The 21,010-nt window shown below is 41.2% G+C and overlaps 2 protein-coding genes across 2 annotated transcripts in view; one reads left to right on the forward strand and one right to left on the reverse strand.

The window, feature by feature from the left end:
- LOC120533562 (gastrula zinc finger protein XlCGF26.1-like) overlaps nucleotides 1-21,010 on the forward strand; it is an 813,484-nt gene that overhangs the window by 487,049 nt on the left and 305,425 nt on the right. The window lies entirely within an intron of this gene.
- Nucleotides 1-21,010, reverse strand: part of LOC120534750 (zinc finger protein 721-like) — a 250,293-nt gene that overhangs the window by 2,209 nt on the left and 227,074 nt on the right. Inside the window, 1 exon segment of the mRNA XM_039762331.1 lies at nucleotides 11,540-11,550. Coding sequence (XP_039618265.1) covers nucleotides 11,540-11,550 — 11 coding nt within the window.

The following is a 21,010-nucleotide window of genomic DNA, read 5'->3' on the forward strand; positions in this document are numbered from 1 at the left end:
AAACACACTTGAGGAATCACAAACACCTCTGGCACCAATTGTCCCAAACATTATGGTGCCCTGAAATGGGAGGACGATTCAGAAAAAGTGCTGTCATTTCTACAAGGTGTGACTGAAATGTTTGCAAATCCCCTTAAATGAAAATCAGTAATTTGTACTTTACATCAGAATTATTTAATTTGTAATTTTAAACAGTAGATTAAAGGAGCAAATGCAAGAAGAATGTTTCTTTGTCTCCACCATTATGGAGGGTACTATATAAAACAGAATGCCACGCCAAGCATGAAAAGTGCACCTTCAATAATTAGAATGTGTCCTGACATTTATCCACACTTGAACTAAAACCACTTGACACCAAAACAAAACAACAAAATGTCTTCTTTCATTCACCAAAGCAAAAGAGAGCAATGGATGAGTGACGCCTCAGTGCACAGGCCTACAGAAGCTGCACTGACCTCGAAGAAAAAATAGAAGATGAGAAAATTGAGGATGAGTGCAGCTGTTGGTGTTTCAGCTCTACAGGGGAGTGGCAAGTGACACCAGGACTGGTAACCTTTATGGCACGCTGGTGACATTTATACTCACCATTATAATGTTAAAGGAAACCTACTATCAGGACTTATTTATAATGAGTAAGCTAAAATTTGCCAGGTGTTACTGTTTATTTGATCCAATGTATGTGTTCATGTATATAATTATTATCTCTGTTATGGCTGAAAACATCAAACAGTCCAAGCCTTGACTCAATGAAGAGCGCTATAAAGAAGAAATACAACTGAATTAAACAGTAGTGTTACACAAATTAATCATTCTTGAATTAAAAGTGCCCAGTTTTTGCTGTTTATTGTGAAATTGGCTTGTAGTTGGTTGATTGGTCCACAGATTTCATGACATGGAATATGTTAAGCTGAGGGCACGCGTACAACTGACAGAGTGCACAGAGTGGAAACTGATGAAGAAAATAACTGCTGTATGGAAATATCTTAAAGTATCTTAAATGTGATAGGAATTTTATATATAAAGTTTACAATGAAAAAGTTAGTTGTGGTGTATCTAAAGCAAAGTCATTTGTTGTAACTAACCTGATGAGAAACGTTTAGGTACAACACTCGGCTAAGCGCATCCACTTTCAGCAATGTAGTGAAAGCAAGAAAACATCTAAGGAAACAGATGTGTCTTAGCTGTCAATAATGGCACTGTTTGAAAAAAAAAAAACCAGACAAAATCAGAGTATCCATCAAAAATAATTGCAATTTATCATTTTAGATACACCACCATTTTCTATACTAGATATTTAAGGGTTCCGTTATTTAATTCTTCACTTGAGTGCACGATATACTCTGCCAAGCAGATTATCCTGATAATGCTACGTCTGAAAAGGATCAACACTTTCATGACATTTCATATACAGTGACATGCAAATGTGTGGGGACCCCCCTGATGAAAATAACTGTTACTGTGAATAGTTACATCAATATTCACTGCCATAAAGTTAAAGATAAAACATTCTTTTCTGCGTTATACTCGAATGTTATTTATATAGGGAAGAAAGTACAATGTCAGGTGCTCATTCAGTGTAATAGGAACCATAGCACAGAGAGATGTTTACACTGCAACAAGTACACATGTCGTGAATGTAGGAAGGGTGTGTGGGAATTGTTAATATTTGAATGTGATGATTTTATATAGCACGGATCGAAAATCAGCAGTTCTTAGCATTGCACCACGCAAGCTGTCGTATCAACCGCCTACTGTAACTTGCTTTATTTTTTCTTCACTTATAGTCTAGAATAAAAGTGCACTTGTTTTATTCTTGTACACCAACATATGTTCCTGTGTTTGAGCGACACGGGCATGCTCAAAAAAACAGACGTGTAATGCCACGAAAAGTACACGCAGGCACTTCAGTTCGCAAGTATTGGTATGAGAATGCAGTCACAAGTACGCTGCAGAGCTACAGCGCATCTTTATGTGAAAACAGCATTCTCAGATAGGGGGTAGGGAAGGACCCTGAACACGACTGAGAGAATGAAAAGTGAATAAAAAAAAAAAACTAACCTTTACAAGTATCATAAATTACATTGGCTGTTACACACTGAAATCAAATGCATGTTTTTATTCTAAAATATTAAGAATAAGAGCAGTTTACTTCTCAAAACTGAACCATGTGGGATCGAACTCATGACCTTTCGAATACTAGTCAGCAGCTGATACCATTATGCTATCGTGGGAGCTGTAGTAAATATGTGTCAATATGGCATGCTAAGGTGGCTTTTTTCTGCAGTTATATTTTTGAATAAAAGCATACTTGTTCTGTTATATTTGTACCTTTTGTGAAGTGTTTGATGTTTGGACTTCAGGCTTCATACATTATATAGTTTATGCTTCCATTTTGTCATTTACTACTACAATATGAAAAACGTTTCTGTTTTAAAAATGTGTTTACACGGATTACTGTAGAAACAGAACACACGTGAAATGCGTGTTTTCCAAATAATGATCTATTATTTCCACTCTAAAACTCCAGTTCACTCCCAGATAATCAATCAAGGCATGAGCTGGGAGAAGTTTGTGCACGTTCTATGTCGATGGGGGGGATGGAATAGCCGGCTGCTTGCAGCCTGATTTTTATCAGCACATTTAGATGACAAAAGACGCTAGTGGAGAGCTGTGAACGATTTTAAGAAGCGATTTAAGGTGGGACGGAATTACGAGTTTTTTCGTAGGCTCTGGCAATTCTAGTGTTAAGAGATGGCAGTTAACAGCAATGGTGGAAATCAAGTTGAGGTCAGGAAGACCAAGACAACTTTTGAAGACAACTGTTCATAGCATTGCTAGAATGGCAAATCTAAACCCCTGTGTCTTAAAGCTTCCTGGTGGTCTTTTGTAGTCAGACTCTGGAGTGGTGATGCACTGTTCTACTGTGTACCAAAACCACCAGAAATATGACCTCTTAGAAAGAGCAATCAAAAGAAAAAAATTCCTGTGCCCTCACCACAAAATTCAAAGGTTGCAGATGAACATCTAAACAAGCCTGATGCATTTTGAAACCAAACCATGTGAACTGATGAAGTCAAAAAATAACTTTTTGGCCAAATGTGCAAAGGTGTGTTTGGAGGAAAAAGGGCACAGAATTCTATGACAAGAAAACGTCTCTGACTGTTAAGGATGGGATAAGATCAATCACGTTTTAGGCTTGTGTTGAAGCCAGGAGTACCGGGATCTGTTCACTGGTAGAGGGAAGAATGGATTCAATTAAATATTAGAAAATTCTGAGGCAAACATCACACCACCTATTAAAGCTAAAAATGAAAAAAAGAGTATGGCTTCTACAAAAGGATAATGATCAGAACTGCACCCCAGAATTCACCATGGACTCCTCAAGGAGCTTAAGGTTTTGTCGTGACTCTCTCGGGCGGTGTGACAGACTGCCTGGGCCCATTTCCAGCAGTGATGCCTTCAACATAGAAAGACAGGGGGAGAGGGCTTATTCTGGATACTGTCTCCCCCAGACCGATAGAGGGCAGCCCCCTTGGCTTGCAACAGGGCCGCAGGTTTGGAGCATGGAAGCTCAACCTTGTTGGGGCCCATTGCCACCACCAGGAGGTGCCTGGAGGTTTACTGGGCCCTGTTTAGCAGCACTTCCGCCACACCAGGAGGTGCTGCAGAAGAAGGTCATTGGACGCCTGGGGACTCATGTATAAAAAATGTTGCATACTCCCGTTTCCACGCTCACATCGTGATGTATAAAAACTAAACTTGGTGTAAAGCCACACACATTTTCAGGCCAGCTAAACCCTTGGCGTACGCAAGTTCCCTGCTTGGTTTTGCAAACTGGCGCCACCCAGCATCAATGTAGTGCTTTTGTTCCAGTGTGGTTTCCCTTTCTTTTTTAGATCCACATCCCTGACGTGGCTCTATCAAATACAGTAATCCCTCGCTATATCGCTCTTCGACTTTCGCGGCTTCACTCTATCGCGGATTTTAAATGTAAGCACATCTAAATATATATCACGGATTTTTCGCTGGTTCACCGCTTTCTGCGGATAATGGGTCTTTTAATTTATGGTACATGCTTCCTCAGTTTGTTTGCCCATTTGATTTCATACAAGGGACGCTATTGGCAGATGGCTTAGAAGCTACCCAATCAGAGCATGTATTACATATTAACTAAAACTCCTCAATGATATAAGATATGCTTCCCGCGTGGTGCTTGATTGTTTTCTTCTCTCTATCTTTCTCACTCTCTCTGCCTGACGGAGGGGGTGTGAGCAGAGGGGGTGTTTGCACACGGAACATGGACGCTCCTCTACAAAATGCAGCTTTATCGCGGTGCTTCTGTATATTTAAAAGCACGTATTGATTTTTGGATTGTTTGCTTTTCTTAGCGAGCGCTCTCTCTGACATTCTCTGCTCCTGACGCGCTCCTTTGAAGATAAGATATGTTTGTATTCTTTTAATTGTGAGAAAGAACTGTCATCTCTGTCTTGTCATGGAGCACAGTATAAACGTTTGACTAAAGGGTGTTATTTCATGTCTAGAGGGCTCTAATAATGATAACAGGGTGGGAGAGTTTATAAGGGCTTAAAATATATAAAAATAACTATACAAACATATGGTTTCTACTTCGCAGATTTTCACCTATCGTGGGGGGGTCTGGAACGCAACCCCCGCGATCAAGGAGGGATTACCGTACACAGAAATTAACCACATATTGTTAATTTAAGGCATCTGATTGTAATTAACCTGTAACAATATAATGGTTCACGGAATGGCCAAACCATTCCAAATATCATAGCCTTAGCGTTGTTACTCTCAAGTATTCATCCCACTGCATCCGAGTGTGGAATCACAGCTCTACAGCAGCTGATCGGAAAGAGAATTATCGGGATACAGCATCAAGCATATGCAGTCTATTTGAACTGCTCTCATACGGCAAACGCTTCAGAGCCTTTGTTGTAGGGACACTGCAGTTCAAAAACAGTTTCATCCCAAGAACTCTAAACTCACTCAATCAGTTCAAGTGCTCCTTGTACAGTAGAACTGTTTGTAATTATAAGTACAATCACCCCACTGTAAACTTGGAAACTAGTTATAATATTGCACAACTTTAGCCACTTTATAAAGCGCGTATGTACATATGATGACGATATAATTTCTAAGATGAAATGCAGCAAAATATGTTTATTACATTATACAACTATGAAGAGGATGAAGAATGGAAAAGGCGTTGGTCTACATACCTGTGGAAGCACGGAAGTGTTTAAGAGAGATGGCAGTGGAGTTTTTAACCAGATTGTTAAATGGAATCTTAGAAAATGAGGATGCCCGAGGAGTGGAGAAGAAGTGTGCTGGTGCAGATATTTAAGGATAAGGGGGATGTGCAGGACTGTAGTAACTACAGGGGGATAAAATTGATGAGCCACAGCGTGAAGTTATGGGAAAGAGCAGTGGAAGCTAAGTTAAGAAGTGAGGTGATGATTAGTGAGCAGCAGGATGGTTTCATGCCAAGAAACAGCACCACAGATGAGATGTTTGCTCGGAGGGTGTTGATGGATAAGTTTAGAGAAGGCCAGAAGGAGTTGCATTGTGTCTTTTTGGACCTGTAGAAAGCATATGCCAGGGTGCCTCGAGAGGAGCTGTGGTATTGTATGAGGAAGTTGGGAGTGGCAGAGAAGTACCTAAGAGTTGTACAGGAAATGTACGAGGGAAGTGTGACAGTGGTGAGGTCTGCAGTAGGAGTGACAGATGCATTCAAACTGGAGGTGGGATTACATAAGGGATCAGTTCTTAGCCCTCTCTTATTTGCAGTGGTGATGGACAGGTTGACAGGCAAGATTAGACAGGAGTCCCTGTGGACTATGATGTTTGCTGATGACACTGCGATCTGTAGCAATAGTAAGGAGCAGGTTGAGGAGATCCTGCAGAGTTGGAGATATGCTCTAGAGAGGAGAGGAATGAAGGTCAGTAGGAACAAGACAGAATACATGTATGTGAATGAGAGGGAGGTCAGTGTAATGGAGAGGATGCAGGGAGTAGAGTTGGCGAAGGTGGAGGAATTTAAATACTTGGGATCAACCGTACAGAGTAATGGGGATTGTGGAAGAGAAGTGAGAAAGAGAGTTTAGGTAGGGTGGAGTGGGTGGACGGAGAAGAGTGTCAAGAGTGACTTGTGTCAGAAGGGTATCAGCAGGAGTGAAAGGGAAGGTCTACAGGACGGTAGTGAGACCATCTATGTTATATGGGTTGGAGACGGTGGCACTGACCAGAAAGCAAGAGACAGAGCTGTAGGTGGCAGAGTTAAAGATGCTAAGATTTATATTGGGTGTGATGAGGATGGACAGGATTAGAAATGAGGGCATTAGAGGGTCATCTCAAGTTGGACGGTTGAGAGACAAAGTCAGACAGACAAGATTGCGCTGGTTTGGATATGTGCAGAGGAGAGATGCGGAGTATAATGGGAGAAGGATGTTAAGTATAGAGCTGCCAGGCAAGAGGAAATGAGTAAGGCCTAAGAGAAGGTTTATGGATGTGTTGAGAGAGGACATGCAGGTGATGGGTGTAACAGATACAGAAGACAGAAAGATATGGAAGAAGATGATCCACTGTGGAGACCCCTAACGGGAGCAGTCAAAAGAAGAAGACATTACACAGATAAAATTTTAACATCATTTAAATAATCTATATTGTTAATAATTTAATATGTGAGGACACGGTGTTGCAGCACTAGTGATGTTCCTGCCTCGCACTGTATTCTTGCTGGGATTGGTGTGACCCTGGATGGATAGAATAAATAACATGTACTGCAAAGATATTTCAATGTTCCTTAAAAGTTTTGAAGAATCGGCATTCAAAGCTTACAGATGGCTTGACATCAATTAAAGAGCTGATTGTGTGGTGATTCGTGACTTTGGAGAAAGAAAAAGGACAGGATTTGAGGGTTACTACATTCTAAAGAGACAGTACTGCTGCAATAAATTATTTCATCGAAGGTCACGCACGGCAAAGTAAGCATCTTGATGGAGGCAGGAACAATCACTGGACGCAGCACCAGTTTATCACTTTCACTGCGCCACCGTGTTCCCAAGTTTAATAACGTACTTTAATTCCTACCATCATGAAAATTATATAAATTATACATCTCAGTATTTTAATTATTCAGAGAGCTGTAATATCATGAATGTACTGGGTTCTGTCCTGTTGGAGGAAGAGAGCCGGTTTAAGAAGCACGTAGTGATTCACACACATAGAGCACATAAAAGAACACATAAAAAACAAAGCATTTAACGTGATACTTTAGTTACGGTGGGATTTTGAGAAAGTAGTAAATTAAATGATTTAAAGATGAAATTTATGATGTTCTACTTTAATGGCAAAATAAACTACGTGATTAAAGTGGAAATTTTGGGATTAAAGTTGACATTTCATGCTTTTTTCCCCCACTGTGTGCCTATTTTATTTTTTTTTTTCTGTACCCTAATAAGCTTTCATAGGACAGTCAGACGGTAGGCTACAACTCGCCTTTTCATGGCAACTTTGATATCTGACAACTTCTTTTTTATTTCGGGCACTGTGTGACTTTGTGAACTTGAGCTTTTGAGTTTCTCCAACACACTGTCACTTGATCAACTTCCTATTGTTGTTCATACCAGTGTTTAAACAAACAAATAGTAAGTTTTTCCTTTGCCTCCACTTGGTATTCGCTGAAATTCTTCTATTTTCCCCCCGTGCTTTTGCCATCGTCTTTTCATAGATCGGTGAGCTTAAGGGCTATTTATATTGATTTGCATATTGAAAGAGGCGTAATTCTGGAAGGAGTTGTGGAGTGGTGGCAGGCGCGTGAATTACTTTTTACGCTGACCGGGATTTATGGAGCTGAAGTCATGGAAGTTGGTGTACGCACAGATTCCTGCATCTGGATTTTTCTGTACATAAGCACATTTTGTCTTTTGTGCTTACATCATGTTATAGTGCGAATTCTACACACAGCATTATGCATGAGGCCCCAGGTCATCTTTTACTTTTTTAGCTGGTCACAGTAACAGAAATTTTGCCCAGGGTGCCTGAACTTTTATATGCCAACTGTTTTGCTGTTAGGAAATTAAATCTCTACATGTTGTGTGAATGGATCAAGATGAGCGAGAGGGCCATTCGTGGATTGTTTAGACTCACCCAGTCATGAGCACAAATCTCCACACAACATCACTGGGAGGACCAATGAGGCAGACCAGTCATGCAAACCTGAGGAGTGGTAAAACTGCACAGGCAACACAAAGTTCTATCTCACTGCTCCACTTCTTGTTAAGGCAATTAACAAAGGTAAAAAGAATTTAATTAAAATTATATACAGCAACTTCAGAAAGAAAAAAAATGTCATATACAACAAAATTGCTTTATTTTCTCATATTCTTCAAAGAGAAACTAACAATTACGCAAACATTTCTAAATACATATTGTGGAAAGCATACCCCCGGACACAGACAGACAGACACCAGAATGTCCAAAACAATCTTCGTTATTTTTCCTTTAAGCACCACAATGCCTTCATCCACCAACTCTCTTCCTCTCTCTCTTTCTCTTCTTTTTCTTTTCACCTCCACTCCCCTCCTCACAAGCTCCGTCTCCTTCCTCCCAACTCCGGCTCTTCTACTGGAGGGAGGTGGCCCATTTTATCATGACCCGGATGAGCTCCAGGTGCTTCCCCTGACGACACTTCCTGGTGTGGTGGAAGTGTCAAGAGAGCCCCTGGAAGCATTCCGGGTGCCCCTGGGAATTCTTCCGCCACAACAGGAAGTGCTACCTTCCTGGACTTCATAACCACCTGGGCGCCCCCTGGCGGTGGCCACGCCCTCCGGTAGGGATGAGTGTCCCAGCTCCGGTCCAGTGGCCCATAAGCAAACCCGGGCAGCTGTCCCCTTGTGGCCCAGGGGAGGTATCGTCCCTGTCGGGGACCGTCCAGGCGTCCTGGCTGGGTAGAGTCCCCAGCCGTCTGGGACAGTATATAACAATAAAATGTGTGGTACCCATGCCCGGGTGTAATATCCAATGAACAAAGGCAACAAGACGGACAATACAAGACGGATGTAAGGCCTAACATATCTAGTGAACGGAGAGTCCAAAATACACAATGTGATCAAAACACAAGGACTTAACATTTCACCATCGTGCATAATTTACTAAATGAACAAATCACCGTGCTAGTATTTTAAAATAAGAGACGAGAAGAAGTTATAAAAGAGACAAACTAATTTATGGCATTTTTTTTCCTACAAAACTATGACAAATGCTGTCTTGCTCATCACAAATAAGCACAATTTAAATAACAATCAAAGTACTGGTCACCAATGTCACAATTACACTTTATTGTTCTGGTCAGCTGCACAAATCTCCAGACATCACACAAGGGTCACTGAGACACACAGACCACCTGCCACACCAGACCTAGGAGGGGGAGCTGCACAGGCCACACATTAAGTGTTTATGTCACAACACCAGATACTCCATGACTGTGCAGGTCAAAGTGGGCTTCGCCATTTTAATAGGATTTTTAGTGACACTCAAGACCTGTTAAGACGGAAGATTTAATAAGGAGGCAGAAAGTCAGCTGCACCCCCTCACCCTGTAATCCTGAATGAATGGCTGAAGCTCAGCTCATAACAGTTATCAGCTCAGTACTTCATCTAAACACAAAGGTGTAAATCAGAGTTGAGGCTGCAGCTTTTCAGAGTGTCCATCAAATAAATCAACACCCAAATTGGCTTTCATCTTAGGCTTGTAACCGAGAACTGAACCTGCCTGATTGTGAGGGGAAAAAAATAAACAGCCTATAAGCAGGCCCTGGATCTGCAACTAGAAGGGGCTTTAATTCAATCACCAGGGTCACACCCTCCTTTAAATGTAGCTGCATTTACCTCTTCTGTCTCTTTTGGTGGATGAAGACTGAGGATATGTTCTCTCTGAGGAGCCAAGAAGCAGACAATGCTTTCTTCGTGTGGGCTGAAAGCTGAAAATGTGCACCCTTTTGGTGTGAGAAGCCGACCACACTGTGCAGAGCAAACAGTTCACAAACTTTCTTTGACCTGGAAGCTCCTCTCCATAGAGCCTTGGACATGGACGCCCTGAACTGACTCTAAGAGTCACTCTTCCCAACCTCTGTTCTAGTCCCTGAGCAGTCTGGCAAGACTTAAAAAGAGCCATCATTACAAGATGGGAGTTTCAGTACCTACCCTCTTGTGCCAGAGAGGTGCAGAGGGAATAGTAAAGTGCCTAACAGTGAGTTGAGAAAGACAGAATCACAGCACACCATAAACAAAGGAACAGACAGCAAAGACGAAGAGTGAACTCTGAAGAGAGAAAAGGACCATTTGAACCTGGAACAACAACAGCAACAACTCCACATGACATCAGAAATCATCTTTAAGGCCCTGATATGATAAAACTGTTTATCTGAGCCAAGACAAACTCTAAACAGCAAGTAAAGAAGCAATCTCTTCTGTGATATGCCTGTAAGTCTCATCTGTCTGCGTCCTTTCTTCACTGTTAAATAATCAGTTACCAAATTTAAATAATCCTTGTGTTTATCAACACATTGTATTATTCTGTTTCTTAAATTAAGAGTACATGAGTTGCCTTGAAGTATTGTGAGTCTAATGGCCAGAGACCCCCTTCTCATACAGAGGGGTAAGATAAACAAAGAGAGAGAGCCTTGCAAAGTTACTTTCCTTTGTGTAAACAGAAACTGGAAATTTTACAAACAAATTTCTGAGAAGTGGCAAGTCATCCCAATCTCCTAATCTGATAAACCTAGTTTCTTTACAATACAATACAATTTATTTTTGTATAGCCCAAAATCACACAAGTGCCGCAATGGGCTTTAACAGGCCCTGCCTCTTGACAGCCTCCCAGCCTTGACTCTCTAAGAAGACAGGGAAAAACTCCCATAAAACCCTTGTAGGGAAAATGGGAGAAACCTTGGGAAAGGCCATTCAAAGAGAGACCCCTTTCCAGGTAGGTTGGGCGTGCTGTGGGTGTCAAAAAGATACAATACAATACACAGAACAGAACAAATCCTCAATACAGTATAAAAATAAAAATTTTAGAAGTACGGAGCAGAATTTAACAGTAGATGATATCACATAAAAAGATTTGGATATATTTAGAGTCCTAGAGACCTCATCCATCAAGCTGCCTCCCCCATTTGGCCATTCCATGGCTGAAACAGCACTGGGCCAGCCAATCCGATGAAAGGACCCCTCCTTCCCTTGATTGCTGTGATCCTCCATCTTTAATACAACATCAACTCAAGTTTTGAAGGTCCCTAAAGTCATTCTCTCCACACTACCAGGTAATTTATTCCATGTGTCTGTGTTTCTCTGTCTGAAGAAAAACTCTCTAATGTTAATGTGAAATTTTCCCTTAACTTTCCAACTGTGTCCTCCTGTTCTTGTTGCTCTTTTTAAATTATCAGCCAAGTAGAGCTCGACTGCTTTAATTACCTTCATGATTTTAAATACTTCAGTCATGCCTCCTCTTAATCTACATTTGCTTAAACTGAAAAGTTTGAACTCTTTTAAACTTTTCAGATAACTGTGGTATAGCAGGTCCACAGCTCACGTCAAAAAGGCCACTTTTTAAAATAAATAATCGCCTCACTCGCGGCTTACAATGGGAGCATGGTATGTGTGGCCGGAGCACTTCCAGCGTGATTCGTGATGCAGACGGTCCTCACTTAAGTGCACAGGTGAAGAGTCGTCTGCATCCATAATTGATGCTGGGAGCTGCCAATTGCCACATCTGATCCATGTCTCCGTGATAAATAGAAGCGTGAGGCAGGTAAAAAGGGAAGAAACAAAAAAAAGGAAAAAAAAAAACAAAAAACAGACGGAGGTTGAGAAGGAGTAAAGGCAGGAAGTAGGGAGGAGAAAGCCGGTGCATGAACGAGCGAAGGTGCTCGTAGTAGAGAACACCTGCAGCTGAGTAGTGAGCCTGGGTGTTTGGCCGGAACCCCAGAAGCAGGCGGTAGTGGTCACTCCTGCTGAGCATTATTAAGGAGCGAGAGTGACCAGAAGGAGGATGGGTCGCCTCATAAGGCCGGGAAGGCAGTGGGAGTCGGGACTTGGGATGTGAAAGCCCCAGTGAGAGTGCCCTGGTCGCTGGGGAGCCCAAGTCACGGTCAGGTGAAGCCCACGGGAGCCAGGGATCGGCGAGGTGAACAGACCAGCAAGAGAAGACAGAAAGAAGGTCAGCTGCAAGTAGGGTGGCTCCCCTGGTGCATAGCCTGGACAGGAGAAGCAGTGGAGTCACCAGTAGAAAGGCATTGTTTTAACCTCATTTTTAAAGGATTTATGTATTGTTTTTAACCTCCACAAATCACAGCGTTTTATTGGATTATTTATTTGAAGATTTTCCAGAGACACTGCACTTATTTATTTGAACTCTGTTTTGATTTTGATTGTTGTTTTAATAAAGCGCTTTGCACTTTGTGCACCATCCCCTTTGCTACATTGTTGTGCCTCACTGTCCAGCTCATTGGTGACATTACCGACGGTTTCGGGTTCAAGAGCTCCAAAAATGCAGATGGGAGCATGGAGCAGAACCCGCATCGGCACAATAACTAACTCATACCTCGACATCCCTAGAATTAGCCTAGTCACTCTTCACTGGACTTGTCTACCTCTGCTAGGTCTGTTTTGTAGCCCGGAGACCAAAACTGCACATAATACTCCAGATGAGGCCTGTGGTGTTTTATAAAGCCCCTGCATAACCTCCTGTGACTTTTACTCCACACATCAGGGCGCTAAATAACCTGACATTCTCTTAGCCTTCTTAATAACTTCTGAACACTCTCTAGGAGTCAGTGGTGATGACTTCATTACAAATAATAAATCCTTCTCATAAGACCTTCCATTGTGTATACAAACCATACATTTTTACTTACATTTAATATTTTGCATTTACTTAAATTAAATTTCATCTTCAACAAATCTGCCCAAGCCTGTGTACTGTCCAAATCCCTCTATTGTGACTATTCAACAGATTCTCGATTTTCAGCCAAATCCACCTACCTTGGCATCATCTGAAAACTTAACCACCTTGTTATTTTTATTCCCATCCAAATCATTCATATCATTATGCTACTCGATATCCAGAGGCTGTTCCCTTGCGCTCAGCCACGTCTTAAGCTATCGCACAGGAAATTGTAGGGGTCTTTGCGTGTGATGGCATCCCTAAAGAAGTCCTTACAGACCAAGAGACGTCTTTCACGTCGGAAAGCATTTAGGGAAATGGCCAAGTTACTTAAAAAAAAAAAAAAAATTTAAAGTCCTCGGTGTATCATCCACAAACCGATGGTCTAGTAGAGAGATTTAATCAGACTCTCAAACAAATGCTCCGCAAAGTTGTCATCAGGGACAGGGTTCTCTCCTTTTGAATTGTTATAAGGATGACAACCTCTGGGAATATTGGATATTTTAAAAGAAGGATGGGAAGAATAGGCTCTTCCCTCTACCAATATATTAGAATATATCGCGCAGTTACAAGATAGATTTGGGAAAATTCAACTGATATTAAAAACCACTGTCACAAAGATGAGTCGCAGACATCATAAAGGTTTGGGGTAGCCACCCGTATATTGTTTCCTGACTGCAAAATTGAAATAAATTGAAAAGAAATGTTCACAGGTTTGAGTCCAAAATAGTTTGGATATTATAGAGGTAAGATGGCAGCTTTAAAAGGCAGGTAAGGGAAATGACATCATCAGACCTGGAACTGTAAGTGTTTCATCGTTGGTGCCAGAACCCTGCAGGATTTTCCATGCAGAGCCATTGAGAGAGAGACAGTCAGCGCACCCTGCTGCCCCCTGGTCTGGCGTGGTATTTCTATCATTTAGGCCATTCATCCAACCATCCATTATCCAACCCGCTATATCCTAACTACAGGGTCACGGGGGTCTGCTGGAGCCAATCTCAGCCAACACAGGGTGCAAGGCAGGAAACAAACCTCGGGCAGGGCGCTAGCCCACTGTAGGTAGGCCATTCAGGTCTCTCCCAATCACAAGTGTCTGACAATATATTTATATAGCAGTGGCCCTCACACTGGCCCTTGTAGGACACCACTCTTATAAATCACCGAGTTCTGATAGGGTTCCTCGCACCATAACCCTCTGCTTCCTGTGTTTAGCCAATTCTGCACCCATCTGCACACAACACTGTGAAATTTCACTTCTTTTAGTTTAGTGGCATCTTATCAGATACTTTCTGAAAGTCCAGATAAATAATATCATCATATCCTTTGGTTGGTTCCTCATAGATTTCCAGTATGCTAGTAAAACACAACCTCCCTCATCTAAATCCATGCTGACTGTTTAGTAAAACTCCTGTTCTTGCCCTGTGTCACTCAATCTTTTTCTTAATAATTCCTTTAATGTATGTTCCTGTAATGCAAGTTAAGCTTACTGACCTGTTGATACTTCAAGTTTTCCCAATCAACCTTTCTATATTAATGGGATTACATTTTCCAGTTCATAAAAATTGTCCCAGTGTGCAGTGACTACAATAAACTATCCATCAGAGGATTATATATACTGTATATTTACTAAACTCTGTAAGCATTTGAGAATAAATAGCATCTGGTCCTGGTGATTTGTTTGATTTCAACCAATTCAATCTTCACAGCACTTCTCTCTCTACAATTTCCAAATCCCTCAGTACCTCCTGTGGTATTGCAGTTCACGTCAAGAGGCCATTTGTAAAATAAATAATCGCCACATTCGCGGCTTAGCGAGTGAGCGTGGTGGGGTGTAGCCGAAGCGGTTCCTGGGGAATTCGTGATGTGGCCGTTTCTCACCTAAGTGCACAGGTAAGAAACCATCCACATCCATAATTGTTCCCGGGAGCTGCTGATTGCCACAGCTGCCACGTCCTTGTCATAAATAGAAGCGCAAAGCGGCTAGGCTAGGAGAGGGAAGAGAAATGAAAGAAAGAAATGGAGGTTGTAGGTGTGTGAAAGAAAAGCAGAAAGCAGTGAAGAGAAAGCCAGTGTGTGTTAGAGAGAGAGAGAGAGAGAGAGAGAGAGAGAGAGAGATAGCGAGTGAGCGCTCACAGGAAGGTGGACAGTGAGCAGTAGCAGGGTGTTTGGCTGACACCCGAGGACTGTAGGTAGTGGTTGCTCCCGCTGAGCATTTTATGAAGAGCGGGAGTAACCGGAAGAAGGATGGCTGGCTGCATAAGGCCGAGAAGGCTGCGGGAGTCGGGAGGCTTGGAAGATGAATTTCCCGGCATGAGCGTCCTGGCTGTTAGGGAAGCCAAGTCTCGGTCTGGAGGGAGTGGAACCGAAGCCAGGGATTGTGAAGCCTCCAGATCAGTAGTGGAAAGAAGGTCAGCTGCAGGTAGGGCGACTCTCCTGTTGCGGGGCCATATGGGAGAAGCAGGGGAGCTGCCAGGTAAAAGGCGTGCTTTTAAAGGAATGCTTCCAGCATTGTTTTAACCTTGTCGTTTTAAAGGATTTATTTATTGTTTTAACCTCCATTTCACCCTTGTTTTATGGATTATTTATTTATTGGAGATTTAAAGCACTGCATTATTTATTTGGACACTGTTATGGTTTTGTTGGTTTATATAAATGCCCTTTGCATTTCTTGCACAATCCCCTTGCTATGTTGTGCCTTTCTGCCAGGCACATTGGTAACATAGCCGACGGTGATGGGTTCAAGGGCTCCCAGTAGCAAGATAGGAGTGTTGAGCAGAACGGGCATAGTCAGACCTACTTAGTAGTTCCTGTTACAACTGAGAGGTTATGCACTTTTTCAGACATGAAATCTTCAGAAAATGGAAAGTTTTGAGCATTTTATATTTCACTACCTGAGTATTGTAATTCCCCTTTATTGTTCATGCGGCACTTCACTTCCTGCATGACTGTTATTTTACTCCTAAAATACTGAAAGAATGTCTTTGGCTGCAATATTTCTCTTTAACTGTCTTTTAGGCATATCTTTCCTAATGTTTGCTCTCAAATGCACTACTGTTAGCAGTTATTCATCTTAAATGATTTATTGAATTTGTTCTTTTTTTTCCTTTGCAGATTCTTTTCTACCTCCATATTTACCCACTCCAGAGATTTTATTAATTGTTTTGAATCCATCCCGCATCATATGTAAAATGTTTAACTTCTTCCTGCCAACAAATCACAGTAACTTTTGCCTGTTTATTGCTGTGACACTGACTTGCTGGCAACTGCAAAAGCTTTCTCCACCCTCCGCCCCACAAACCCAAAGGTTGGAGTAAGACTGGAGTAACACCTGCTGTTGTGTGAATCACAAAAAAAAAACACCCTTGTAAATAGAAAAAGAAAAAAAAAAACCTTAAAAACTATTAAACTGCTTCACTGTTCCTTAATAGCTACCAAAAAAAAAAAAAAAGTGTTTTGGAGCAAAAGTCATATTTAATGCACATTCACATAGAAGGAGCACAGACTAGCACAGAACACACAGTCTTTTTCACTTTATGATATAAGAATGATGTCAGCATGTCAGTCTAAGTTGTTTCTCCAATCCACTACTTCAATGTGTAATCCAAAGGTTTGACGTTTCCTCCAAATACTTCTTTAAGGATGTCACAAGAACCTTAGAAGAACTGAAGAGATGTGTAAAGCTGGCAAGTGTGATAAAAGAATTTTGGAAGACCTGCATAGAGAGTCATACTGTCTACAAAAATGGAGGAAATTCACTACTGGAAAGGGCAACCCACAAAGATCACAGCATGAAAGCAGAGATAAATAGGAACCCAGACAGGCAGAGCAAAGGGCCTGCGGAAGTCTCCGAGACTTGAGAAAGTCTCTGTCCTTGTGTTCTTATGGAGAAAAGCGTTAGAATGTAGTTTACAGAAGGGCAACACCAAGGAGATCAACGCAATCTAGCAAAACGATCACTGCACATCTGAAAACTTGTAAAAGATCGTCATGATGTTCCAGAACAGACAATGTTCTATGAATGAATGAGCCAAAAAGTTTAACACTTTGGTCAAAACATGCAACACCATGTTTGGAGGTAACACAAAAGTGGACATTGATATTAAAGACTCAAGGTGAATGGAGCATCATGGTTTGGCATGACTGTTTGTTCATGGTCTGGAACACTTGACATGATCAACAGTCACTGAATTGAAAATATTATCAAGAAAACTGACAGAAAAATATCAGGAAAGTAGAAGCTTAACAAAAATTGAGTGATGACATGGGACAATAAGCCCAAACACAGGAAGAAATCAAAAACAGAAAGGGTTAAACATACGGTAATTGGTGTTCTGGAATGGCAAATAAGAGACACGAGATGCTGTGGCCTGACCGAAAGAGAACTGATCAGAAAAGAGCTCTCAGGGATGAAGGAACTAAAAAGGTTTGGAAGGAAGGAATGGGTTAAAATTCATTGATCAGTAGCTACAAAGTTGTGTGGAGGTCATTACTGTTAAAGAAGGGCCAACCAGTCTGTAAAGATAGGAGGTTCAGGGAGTGGACTGTGAATGTTTAAACGATGTGTTCAGGACTGACAAGAAGCCATTCGATTGTTTATTACAGTAGTTTAGGACAACTGAGGCCGTCTGTAATCAGAGCTTAGTTGAGGATCGGACTACATTGTTAAGAGGAATTAATATGGATACCCAGGAAAGTCCAGAGGGATCAATACCTTTGTCTTGCTCTTGGACATTTGTATAGCACTCTTTATCGAGAATAGGCTGAGGACTTCTGCATAAAGTCACTATAATGGAAGAATAGCAAACTGCTAAACCTTACATAACAATAGATGAAATCTCAAACTGTATTTAAACACACAATAAAATAAAGTATTTTCACTCTAAGTTGCTCATAAGAATCACAAGATCCAACCTTTTAGGCTCATAAGCCCCAACCCTAAATCTTACACATTTTTATTTTGCACTTACTTTTTCCAGACTTCTTTGAAGGTGGTCGCTTATTTTTCTGAGCTCTAACAGATGTAGTTTCCTCAGCCCTCTTTGGATCAGACTCTAATGATTCAGACTTCACATTGATAGAAGACTCTGGAGATGAACAGTGTCTGCTCTGAGAAGAGTCTAACCTGGTCACCACTCTGTCATGAAGGTTGTCTTCTTTTAAACTGTCCATATTTGTATGGTTATGTGTCTCAATACTGACAGACTTCTCTTCAGGTTCTTCTTTAATGCCCACTAGCTGCAGTTCGCTGTCCTCCTCCTTGATGCTCAGACTTTCCTGTTTAAGGTAGATGGACTCCCACTCACAGTCCTCCTCCTTAATATTTACAGTTTTCTCCATGATATTTGCGTCCACATCACAGGTGTCCTGTTTCACATCCATTGAGATGTTCCAGTAAACAGCAGCTTTCTCTTTTTCTCTGTGAAAACAAGAAGAATCAACTTCATTAAAACTTCATCACTTATGTCTAAAGACACTTGAATATCATTTTAGAAAAGGCTCTATGTTATGGTTTCTGTGAAGTTAGACAGTTTGTAGCATATTAAACATACAGTGCTGCTGGGGTCCCAGAATTGTCTTATCAGTTTATGTTGATGAAGGTTTGTACAAGTAGGGGCACAGGATTGTGTTAAGAAACAGAAATGTCTGGAGGGAGGAGATGAAAGAGGAACTTAACTTTGCTGAAATGCGCAGCTGCAACAGGAGAAGACAAGCAAGTGAAATAAGAGGTTTGTTAGCTTAGGCTGACAGGTGTAACCGATGCTGCGTAACTTCTATTTTTGTCAGTAGGTTTGACAAACCTTTTCAATTTATTAAAGGCCACCAGTCCCCTCTTTACCCACTGAATCAATCATAACTTTTGATTGTGCGATCAGATTTAATGAAATCGCCTTATTGTCACTACAAGTTTTAAAGTGCATTGTTCTGTTAAACTATGACCATGCCTTCTCCATTAGTAAATAGCTGATTGACTTGACTTAAGCTACATAACTGCACCACCATAAAAGGGATGGATGTGTGTTGTGTTAAAAGGAAAAAAGTCTTTTAATTCCATAAGAAAGGGCAGAGCGGACTCTGTTCAATTAGAAGGCTGCGTTCCTTCAATGTGGGAGGTGACATAATTCACATCTTCTATCACTTTCTGATGACCAGTCTGATTTTCTACATTGTGGTGTGCTGAGCTGTGTACATCACGTCAAGAGAGGCCGACTGAATTAACAGGCTAATTTAAAGGGCAAGATCAGTTACGGGACGAACCCTGGACCCCCTGGAGTCTGTAGCAGATGAGAGGATTAAAACAAAACTGAGTGCCTTTTTGAAAAATACTGCACATCCTCTCTCTAATACACTAAAATGGAGTTCTTTCAAATCATTCCGCATAAGTGTGTCAAGAAACACTACGGAGCTCCTTTATACCAACAGTAATACGTCTGCTAATGTCTCATGCTGACTGTGGCAGCCAATTCAGAACTTTTCTTTCTTTTATTTTTCTTGCTTCATAGTCATTCTGGTGTGTGTTCAGACCAAAGTGTGTGTGTGTATGTTTATTTACTTATTTATCTACCTTTTTTATTTTTTAAAGAATTTCTGTAACTTCTACCTTGTGACAAATTATAGTTCCAATAAGTCAATTCTATCTATTGCTGATTACTGGATTTGCTTAATCTGCTTGTTAAAATTGGTGAACATGTTTTTTAATTTTATTGGGTACAACTTCAAAAGAGTGACTTTGATACAACATGTGTGTCACTTGTGGCTGGATGATGAGAAGTAGAAAATGGACTCGAATACTTGAACTGGAGACACACACACTGATGATTGAATAGAAAAGACATGCGGGCAGCCACAGGGGGATTGACTCGAGTATAGTTCGGCACTAGGCTGGAGGTCGCGCTGCTCGCCCCTCACTTAAATCGTGTGCAGTAACTCTGAATCGAGCGAATGAGAACTTACACATCCATAAAACGTTATCTCCAAACCCAGAACATTTATCTTTGTTTGTCTCTCTGTTTTTAAATTCTTAATGTGAAGACTTTTCAGCGAAACATCTCTCTCTCAAATAACCTTACAGTTTTTATATAACTTAATATGAATCTATGAATCAATTTACAGTCATCACCATACTTTAATAATTGTTGTAATGTTAATTTACCCATTCCTAGAGATTTAAAATGTTGAACTTGATGTAGTTTACATGCCACACACCCTAATAATACACGCTATACAGTCTCTAGCTGATTATGTGATCTGCATACTAAAGACTGGTGTTGCCTTGTCTTGAATTGTATATCACTTAACCTAATATGCCCAATCCAGATGCGTGTTAATATCATTTCTTCTCTTCTTGTTCTGTCTGCTTTTCCTATGAATCTCACTCTGCTTTCTAGTCTGTACATATGCCTTCTCTTACTGTCAGTGTCCCACATGATTAGCCACATCTCTTCGATTTTCACTCATGTCAGACTGTTAACTTCTAATTTTCTGAATATCAATTCTAATTTAATAATATAAGATGTTTAGTTGCTTTCTCCTTCTCTCTCTCTCTCCCTCCCTCCCCTGGGCAGGGCTGACCACAACCTTGTCCACCTCAGGCCCCTTTATAAACCTGTTGTCCAGAGGCAACCTGCAGTCAAGAAAACTGTTACGAGGTGGACAAAAGAAACGGAGGAGACTCTGCAGGGGTGCTTTGAGGCAATGGACTGGGATGTTCTCTGCAGTTCCCAAGTGGACAATATAGACAATCTGACAGACTGCATCGCAGAATACCTTAACTTCTGTGTGGACATGGTTGTTCCCAAAAAAACTGCTTGTTGCTTCCCCAACAATAAACCCTGGGTAACCAAAGACATCAAAGCCACACTCAACAAGAAGAAGAGAGCTTTCAGAAACGGTGACAAAGAAGAGTTAAGACTGATACGGAGAGAGCTGAAATTTAAGATTGCAGAGGGAAAAGACTGCTATAGGAGGAAGCTGGAAAGCAAACTCCAAGTAAACAACTCCAGGGAGATATGGAATGGAATGAGGGCCATTACTGGCTTGAAACAAA

The sequence above is a fragment of the Polypterus senegalus genome, chromosome 8 (assembly GCF_016835505.1).
Source record: "Polypterus senegalus isolate Bchr_013 chromosome 8, ASM1683550v1, whole genome shotgun sequence".
In the NCBI taxonomy this organism is placed as follows: Eukaryota; Metazoa; Chordata; class Cladistia; order Polypteriformes; family Polypteridae; genus Polypterus; species Polypterus senegalus.